Below are 10,403 nucleotides of genomic sequence, written 5' to 3' on the forward strand. Positions count from 1 at the left end.
AGATTGTGAACATTCTTCAATACATACGATTATAACACGTGTGAGCTAGATTTTCAAAGTAAACATCCCAGTTAGGTTACTTTAAATTCTAGCTAGTAACTGGCAAGTAGTTTCCACTGGAATTCTTATTTTACTGTGGAAGGCTTTCAAAACATAAATAGAAAATAATTAGTTTCTTCTCTTAATATGTAGTCTACTAAGATTTTTTTAAATGCTGGTTAGTGTTGTAATGACTAGCTACCATAATAACCTGCAGCATTTACATTACCATCCAGTTTGTGCTCTTTGCCACTTATTTGTCTAGTCAGAGAACAATTTCTCTCTGTATTTTTCTACTTGTTAACTACTTTAGTAACAGATTTAAATAGTACACTGAACCCAGTAAGTATAGAAATGAGGGGTGGTAGAAGTTGCTCTGCTGAACTTAAGACTTGATGATTTCCTTTAGTCCAGAATTCAGTTACTGAATTTTTTATCATTCAAGGAATTGTTTCAAAAGCTACTTGTAAATTTATCTGTGATATTAATAATTAGCTCAATTTATCTTATTTTGAACAACAAAGCAGTTTGCAGAAGACACGTTCATCTTTTTTTTACACATTAATCATAAATGATCTGACAGAATCAGCTGTAAAAGCAACAAATATTTGATCATTATTTCAGGGGGTATGACCTCCCAATCATAAATGCTTGGTAGCACTGCAAATAAGGCCCTTTTAAAAATCGTTTGAAATAATACAATAAATGGTTAGGTTATGGACATCAGATGCACGTAAAAGACAAAAATCAACTGTTCTTATAGTATGTAAATAGTTATTTGTGGTTTGGGGTAAAGTTTCTCATGTTAGCAAATACCATTCAGAAGGTTAACTCTCAACTTAGATGATGATATCTACAGGAAAACTGATAAAATAATCCCTATTCCCCTCCAAATTTATCTAGTCAGCTTAACCAGAACATGTCTTGAATCTTCTCATTGGGAAAACGCAGGGGTAAGTATTACTTCATATTTGTGATTACTCCATAAATTCCTCTAAGGAAAGTATTTTAATATATTATGACAAATAAAATTAAACAGTTGTTATCAATTACGAAAAACTATGTTGAAATAAAGGAAAATGTTAGCAGAGTAATACTAATTACAAATTAGTAAAAGAGGAGGCCATGTTAAACACAGTACTAAGAACTAACACTCTGCACTATTAAAAAGTAGACAGAAAACTCTAGTTCATGTAATGATACAGAAACATCTGAAAGATATGAAGAGTGAAGAGTAAGGTAGAAAATCTATACAAAGCTGAAAAGTATGAACTAGCCATACACTGTAACATGGATGAACCTCAAAACACTGACAGAAGCTAGACAGCAGAATACATATGCCATTTATGCCAACTTCAAAGCAGGCAAAACAAATTGATGGTGTTAGAAATCAGGATGCGGTTTTCTCAAGGGAGGGGGAATGACTGAGGACAGAGACTTTGCTAGTGTCTTAGCTAGTGCTAGTGGTATCTGATTTCCTTACCTGGGTAGTAGCTATGTATGTGCTCACTTTGTGACTGAGCTGCCCACTTTTAAAATCTGCGTGCTAATGTCATTTAAAAAAGGTAAAAGCAAGGTAGTGAATGGAGTTTAAATTAGGTCACTTTTGGGGAGAAGAGAGGTTAGAACTATTTGTATACACTTGTTAAATCATAAGCACGAGGAAAACACCAAAAGACTAGTAACTATGGCTGATCTGGGGAGACTTGAGAGACTACTTTTCATGGTTTTAGTCTATTGCAATTTTGCTTTTGGACCATTTGTATGTGTTACCTATCAAAATAAAAGTATGCTAAATTAGTAAACTTTTAACCAAATTACCCACAATACAAAAGAGGAACCATACAAATGGGGTGGCGCAGGTGGTAACAGACAGAAACAATGGGGAGGAATAGGGAAACCACCACCACTGACATTAAAACATCTAAAGTACCAGATAATCCCAAACCCCATTTTAGAGCTATCATTTATTGGGTATGCACTGTATTGCTGGTGTTACACATTTATTATTGTCAATCTCCACAGCAATCCTGCAAGAAAGGCCTATTTCCCATTTTAAAAGATTATGCTCACAGAATGATTTGCCTGAAGTCATGGAACTAGTAAGTGGCGAAGCTTACATTTGAACTCAAAATATTTGTATTCTTCTGTGAGGTCACCAGCCAGTTTCACGGCCTAGTAACAATACATCTTCCTGAGAGAAAAACATGCAAAAGATAGAAATAATATATTTAGGCTGGGCATAGTGGCTCATACCTGTTACCACAGCACTTTGGCAGGCCAAAGTCGGAGGACTGTTTGGGCCCAGGAGTTCGGGCCCAGCCTGGGCAATGTAACTAGGCCTCGTCTCTACAAAAATAAAAAGTAATAAAATTAAAAAATAAAAAAATTAGCCAGGCACACTAAAAAAATTAGTGTGCACCTATGGTCCCAGCTACTCAGGAGGCTGAGGTGGGAGGATCACCTGAACTGGGGAGGTCATGGCTGCAGTGAGCCATGATTGTGCCACTTGCACTTCAGCCCAGGCCTGTTCCAAAAAATAAAAAATTCTACATTTAACTTTGTCACTGATAGAAAAACTTAAGCAATAACTGCCATGATACATAAATTGCACATATCTAGAAAAAAATTCAGACTTAAAAAGCCATGACAGAATTTAAGTCGTATTTGAGTGATTTGGGGAGCCAAAGTTTTCCATTTACCTACAAGGAGGCCTCACCTGACAGACCACCACCCAGATAGAATGACTGAGCATCCAATCCAAGAATCAGAATCAGTAAACAAGAGTGTCACTGGCTTTATGAGTTCTGTTCAAACAGTACATTAGCTAAAGCGCCTCCCACCCCAAATTCTTTTTTTCTAACCATAAAATGTAAGTCTTGGCAGTTACCAGAAAAGGCTATTTTGTAAAAATGGCTTTCACTGTGAAATTAACCAATTCCACAACTGATAGGGTCAGAAAAATGGTGCCAGAGTTCCAGAACCTGTAGAATTAATTTGATACTTTTAACACAGCATTAGTTAACCAAAGGCCAGGTGTGGATAACAAGAAACAGGTTATCTTACACTCTACACTCTAACACTATCCTTGGAAAAATCAACATTGGCATGACTCAGTTTACACTTACGCAAAAATACTAATATCTACCTCATAGTGGTAATGAGAGATATAATTAGGGTCTGCAAGCATTTTTCAGGTCACAAGATTAAAGGCTGTCTCTGAGGGTACTGCATGCATTTCCTGTAGATATGAGTACATTGCATTTTTAAATATATACTGAAGAGCAACCTCCCAGTACACGTAACTAAATTTCTTATGCAAGATTTTCTTCAGAAGGACACAGGCAACGATATTTGTAAACAAATCCTTTAGCATGGAACTAATCAACTCTTCCGATGGCTCTAACTTCCACTTTCGAGGCCCGCTGTGATGGTAACCTGGTTCCATCTGGCTTACCAATGCTGACGTTCCCAACTTCCTAGCTGTCAGATCGATAGGGACCCGGAACCAACTATTTCCCGTTCCTTTGAAAAGGAGAAATTACGGACCTCGGGTTGTTTGGGCCGTAGACGAAAACAACAAGCTGGGGGAGGGGCGGAGGTAGAAGGAGAAGAAAATAAAGGGAGGTTGAAATATTCGGAAAAGACGAGGACAAGGGCTGGGGACACAGAAGCCCACCAGGACCCACAAAGGGTGATGTCTACATGAGAAGACGACATAAGACTCCGAAGCAATAACGTCAACAGCTGGGTAACCCCTCCGACACCCTGACAGTCCTGCCGTCTGGAAGTGCCTTTGTCCCGGCCGGTCGGCCAGTCCCGCCGCTTCTCTCCCATACCCCTCGGTGCTTAGTCCGACTAGGCTGCCCGGAGGCCGCCTGAAAGCCCGCGGCGCTCCCGCCCGCCCCTCAGCTCGCCGGGCTCGGCCGGACATACTAACCGGCTGGTAGACGCCATCTTCAGGGCCACTGCGGTGCCCGCAACAAGCCACAACAGATCCGCCGAAAACAGGAAGCGAGTGTGGCGAAGAGACGCGCAGAGATGAGTTTTTATAGACGACTCACCCACGCTGTCGTAACAGAGCGGGGCTACGGGTCGGGAGAAGGGCCAAGAGCAGTGAGATCCCATACGTCACGCGCTTTGAGATTTCTTACGTTCTTACTCCGTTTCTGTAATTTGCTATGTTGCTAAGCGAGTCAACGTAACTGCCTAGGAAGAGTCTCATGGGAACCCTGCAAAGGGGCTACAACAGAGCTACTCTCAATCTGACAGAGTTAAAACACGAAGAAAACCCTGGCTTCGTAGTGGTGCCAAAGCCTGCATCCCTAAAAGTCTAACCACCCCTTCCTCTCCCACCTTCTCACCGCCACCCCCCGGCCCCAGTACCCCACCCGGCTTCAGGCACTCCCATTTGAGCCGGTTCTTACGTGCCCCAAGGGTGATTCTTTCTAAGGAATTCAAAATAAAAAGAGAAATTCACTTAGGTCATCCAGAACAGGTGTCTCTTCAGGCTCTGTCATCAACTAGCATGTTATCTTCTTAGGCACGTCGTTTTGATACAGGGTATGTAGGTTTATATAGGTTATAGTATCTTGCCTTGCATACCCTTTTAGAATTGGCAGGAGATGAAACAAAATTACGTGAGACCAATGTGTGCATGAGAGGCACGACGATATGGGTCATACTCTGATCATTTTTTTTTTCATGGCCTTTGCAAATTTGGCTGATAGCTACGTATAGAAAACTTGGCAGAACATCTAGATAATGCAAAATATCCCTAGATTTATTAGCCAAATTAACGTCAAAATAGTAATACCACTACTACTAACAACAATAACACTGGTGGAGGGTGTTCAGGTTCTTGACGTTTTGAACAAAGAACTGGACAAAACGCACAAAGCAAGGAACGAATGAAGCAACAAAGGCAGATTTATTGAAAACGAAAGTACACGCCACAGAGCGGCAGAGACCAGGGCAGAGGAGCTCAAGACTACCTTTACAGAATTTTCTGGGGTTTAAATACCCTCTAGAGGTTTCCCATCGGTTACTTGGTGTACACCCTATGTAAATGAAGTAGTGACTCCACAATCAGTCTGATTGGTTGTGAAAAGCAACCAATCAGAGGCTAAAGAGAAGTTACAAAGTTACACTCCTATGCAAATGTCTGATTGGTTGCTTTCTGCAACCAATCAGAGATACTTTCAATTTCCCATCTGCCACACAGAAAAAGTGTGTGTGTGTTGGGGGGAGGGGTGTTGAGAGGGGGGTATTGGGGGGGGGGTGTATGTGGGGGGGGGGGGTGGGGGGGGGGTGGGGGGGGGGAGGGGGTTGCAAAGGGAGTAGTGTCTGGTTCTTTTGTTACTTAGGTGTGGAAAGTTGGGGTTTTCTTTTTGATTCAGTTCTAGGAAATCAGTGTGAATCGGCCTTAGGTTTCCTGCCTCCAGACCCTTTTCTCCTGCGACAACACTGCAGGAGAAAACTAGTCTTGGAAATATGGGGATTGGTAGAGAAAGTGCTTGGTGGTTTTCATGGGGCTGAGAACTTAGAAGACTGCTTCCTTTCTTTGGGGATGGGATTTAAATCTAATTGAGCACTCATTGTTTTCTTGAGAAGGTGGGAGATACTAGCTTCCTTAGAAAGAAAAAGGGGTGTGCAAGAGGCAGGATTTTAGGAACTCAAATCTAGGTGGGAACCGGGGAGCATTTCTTTTTTCTTTCCCAACCCCAATCTTCTGTTTTGTAATTCTGTCACTTTAATAACTTGACTGTACTCTTGTGGGGGTTTTTTCCTCCCTCAATATTTGGGAAAGTTTGAAAAATGCCAACCCTTTTCAGCTGTGTCAAGTGCAACCAGAAAAGGGCTTGGGTCTGCTGCACCTCAGTCCAGTAGAGGTTTCATGGTAAAGCGTCTTAGCTTGGAGGAAGAGGAGGAATAAGACAACTGTGCATCTCTTGAGATCCAGAACATGGACCTGCACCTGGTGGATTCATGATAAGCATTCAGTAATGTTTGTTGAAGGAAGAAATTGAAACCCTAGAAAAGGGAGGCAGCATTACTGGTTAAATCAATTCCTGCCACACCTGGAGAGTCTCTTGTCTGTCATAAACTTGTAAGAATTTCTTTTGTATTAAAGTAGAAGGCAGCTTAGGTAAGCCATTCGTTTTCTTTTGTTAGTACAGCACTGGCAATTTACAAAGCATTTTAATCAGCATAATCCCATTTAATATTTATTATTGATCTTGAAGTTAAAATACACACACACACACACACACACACACACACAGAGCTGGGATTTTATCATTCGGGAATCAATAACATAACTAGCATTCACCAAAACTTCTGGTTTGTATAATAACTTATTTAAATTAATTATGTAAATTAAAATAATTTAATTAAAGCAATGGTTTAAATTAACTCATCTTTTTAACTTAGAAAGTTATTTGAAAAGTTTATATCACTACTGTGAAATCTCAAGTTGATGCGCTATAGTTCATTTTAAATATAAAATCTTTTACATGATTAATAAATGATTTTAAAATGCTTGTGACCTGCCTGGCATTGTGGATCACGCCGGTAATCCCAGCACTTTGGGAGGCTGAGGCAGGTGGATTACCTGAGGTCAGGAGTTCGAGACTAGCCTGGCCAACATGGTGAAACCCTGTCTCTCCCAAAAATACAAAAATTAGCCAGGTGTGGTGGCACACACCTGTAGTCTCAGCTACTTGTGAGGCTGAAGCAGGAGAATCGCTTGAACGTGAGAGGTGGAGGTTGCAGTGAACCGAGGTTGCACCACTGCACTCCAGCCTGGGCAACAGAATGAAACTCCATCTCAAAAAACCAAAAATGCTTGTGACCTACCTATGTTTCTTTTTTTAAAGTCAACTTTATTGAGATATAATTACATGCAGTAAAATTCGCCTGTTTAAAATTTAATGGTTTTTGGCAACTAAGTTGTATAACCATCGCCCGCAATCCTGTTCTAGCACATTTCCATCATCCCAATACGATCTTTTATGCCCATTTACAGTATGTGCCTATCCCACTCCCAGCCCCATGACCTGCTAATCTACTGTCTCCATAGATTTGCCTTTCTTGGGCTTTTCATATAAATGGAATCATATAATATGTTGTCTTTTGTGTCAGGATTATTTTACCTGTCATAATGCTTTAGAGGTTCATTAGATTTACCTCATGGTTTCACTTTTGAAAACATATATAAGTGTCTGGATGGTAATGTTGGAGAAAATGGCAATTCCCCAACTTATTCAAGGCTTCAGAAATATGTGCTTGGAAATTAAAAGACATACTCTGTTGGACTAGGAAGAACAGAGGATGTGATGGAATACATGACCAGACCAGATCCTACTAGACTCTTTTGGAGATGGAGAAAGATGCCTAGGATATTAGACAAGCCTCATGTGCCTGTTGATTACAAGACCATATGTATTGTTCCTAAAAATGTGAAGGTTTTAAAAAATTTTCAGATTTTAAAATTACGTATGAGAATGTTCAAACCCAAAAATGGGACCGAATAATGAGAATAATATTATAAATCTCAATCATACCCATCATCCTGATTAAACAATTATCAAGATGTTGCCACATTTGTTTCATGTATCCTTCTCTTTACTTCTCCCTTTGCTGAATTATTTTAAAATAAAGCTTATCTATTACCTGACCCCATATATACATTTATGTACATCTCTTAAAAATATGGACTTTTAAACCTTTTTTACATGGCAATATAATACTTACCAAGTCACCAGTGATATCTTAACACACGAAGTTTTCAGTTGGAGATGGTCCTAGGCCTGCTTCTTGGTTTGGTTTCACCAAGCAAAAGAGTAAGGCCCTGCTGAAGCCGAGGCAGTGCAATAGACTCTGGAAGCCAAATTTCACACTTCCAATATGCAGAAATACCCCTCACCCCTACTTGCCCCTCCACAGTATTATGAGGATACCGGTATTGCAGTGCACAGAGGCAAAGGGACTGGGAGGCTGATGGAGCATCGCAGAAATTGGAAAGCAATGTAGATTGCTCATCATTTGGAAGTTGGCTTTATTATTTCTGCATCTAAGTTTTTCTTTTTGTTTTTTTCTGAGTGGAATAGATCTCTAACATGGAGGTTTTGCAGTACAGGTGTCCAAGGTTGTATTCTTAAAAATAGGACAGCTACACTTTTCTATTTTTAAGAGTAATACACTCCTCACACGCCTCATGCCGTGTGGTAGAAGCTTGGTGGGAGGGAGCCAGAGAGTGAAAAAAAGAGGGTCCCTGGAGAAGCTATAAGAAATAGTTGAGTTATTTGAAGTAGACTCCATCCAGGTCGTTATGCATCAGGCCTCTGCCAGGCACCTCACATTTTATCTTATCTGCTTCTTGGTTATCTTGTCAGTCAAGATTATGATTTTGCTTCCAAGGGTTTAGAGAGGTCAAGTAGGTAAATATCCCAGGGTCACACAATAAGTTAGTGATGTAGGTAGAATTCACAGCCAGAAACAACTAATTCTAAAGTTTTCCTGCTTATGGCCGCCCATGATGGCTCACTCCTGTAGTCCCAGCACTTTGGGAGACCAAGGTGGGAGGATCGTTTCAGCCCAGGAGTTTAAGACCAGCCTGACCAACATGGAGAAACCCCATCTCTACAAAAATATAAAAATTAGCCCAGTGTGGTGGCATGTCCCTGTAGTCCTAGCTACTTGGGAGGCTGAGGTGGGAGGATCACCCGAGCTCAAGGAAGTTGAGGCTGCAGTGAGCTGAGATCATGCCACTGCACTCCAGCCTGGGCACAAAGTGAAACTGTCTAAATAAAATAAAATAATAAAGTAAAATAGGCCAGGCACAGTGGCTTATGGCTGTAATCCCAGCATTTTGGGAGGCCAGGGTGGGCAGATCACAAGGTCAGGAGTTTGAGACCAGCCTGGCCAATATGGCGAAACCCCGTCTCTACTAAAGTACAAAAATTAGCCAGGCGTGGTGGCGGGCGCCTGTAGTCCCAGCTACTCCGGAGGCTGAGGGAGGAGAATCACTTCAACCCGGGAGGCAGAGGTTGCAGTGAGCTGAGATCTCACCACTGCACTCTAGCCTGGGTGACAGAGCAAGACGCCATCTCAAAATAAATAAAATAAATTTTTCCTGCTTCTGTGCATGCATACCATATAACTGTTATTGCAAGACTATATTTTAAGGCCCAAATTACTGTGCTGTGGAAAATACACGTTATATTTGTAGAAGTATCTACTATCTTTTTGATTTTTAAATAAGGGCTATAAAATTGTATTTAAATTTAGGTAGAAGTAGTAATCAAAATTAATAATCGTGATATTAAGAATAGTAGCAATCATTCATATAGTATTTATTTATGTGCCAGGTACTATTTTAAGGCTTTGCATATATTAACTCATTCAATCTTTCCAACAACTTTATAAGTTGGGTACCATTAGTGTCCCCACTTCACAGATGGAGAAAATGAGGTACAGAATGGTTAAGAAACTAGCCCAAATTACATAGCTAGTAAATGGCAGAGCTGGGATTGGAGCCCTGACAAATTGGCACCAGAATCCATGTAGTATATCTCCTAATAGCAACGCAATATGTGGAACTATAGAGATTTTAAGATCAAGAAATAGATTCCACAAGCAGTGTAACTGCAGCCATCATGTGGACTTGATTTTATGGGGCATCTGTGATCCAAAATATTCTAGGCAGTTGTCTGCACAAGGACACTTGAGTTTGTTGGATCATTTGCTCCCTAAACTGAAATGTGCTTGGCTCATATCCTGTTGTTAAATGTACTTGCATGTGTGGTGTGATCCTGAATTTAACTGTTGTATTTGTTTCTTTATTTGAAACTCTGGTGTGATGGTTAATACTGAGTGTCAACTTGATTGGATTGGAGCATGCCAAACTATTGATCCTGGGTGTGTCTGTGAGGGTGTCACCAAAGGAGATTAACATTTGAGTCAGGGGGCTGGGGAAGACAGACCCACCCTTAATCTGGTGGGTACAATCTAGTCAGCTGCCAGTGAACATAAAGCAGGCAGAAAAACCTGAAAAGGCAAGACTGGCCTAGCCTCCCAGACTACATCTTTCTCCTGTCTTGAATGCTTCCTACCATCAAACATCAGACTCCAAGTTCTTCAGTTTTGAGGTTCGATTGGCTCTCCTTGCTCTTCGAGCTTGCAGACAGCCTATTGTGGGAACTTCGATCATGTAAGTTAATACTTAATAAACTCCTATATATATGTATATGTATACATATATGTATATATAATCAGTTCTGTCCCTCTAGGGAACCCTGACTAATACAGATTTTAGTATCAGGAGTGGTTCTAGAGGAACAGAATATGAAGGATGGAGTTCT

The 10,403-nt window shown here is 40.7% G+C and overlaps 1 protein-coding gene across 2 annotated transcripts in view; it reads right to left on the reverse strand.

The window, feature by feature from the left end:
• Positions 1-4,129, reverse strand: part of GTF2B (general transcription factor IIB) — a 38,128-nt gene extending 33,999 nt beyond the window's left edge. The window contains exon 1 of one of the 2 annotated variants that reach the window (XM_003892157.2): positions 3,980-4,129. In XM_003892157.2, the coding sequence (XP_003892206.1) occupies positions 3,980-3,996 (17 nt within the window). In that variant the 5' untranslated portion in view covers positions 3,997-4,129. Of the gene's footprint in view, positions 1-27; positions 2,341-3,979 lie in introns of those variants that run through there. The other variant, XM_017944365.2, reaches the window with a different exon arrangement.
• Between the last annotated feature and the right edge of the window lie 6,274 nt (positions 4,130-10,403).

The sequence above is a fragment of the Papio anubis genome, chromosome 1 (genome assembly GCF_008728515.1).
Source record: "Papio anubis isolate 15944 chromosome 1, Panubis1.0, whole genome shotgun sequence".
In the NCBI taxonomy this organism is placed as follows: domain Eukaryota; kingdom Metazoa; phylum Chordata; class Mammalia; order Primates; family Cercopithecidae; genus Papio; species Papio anubis.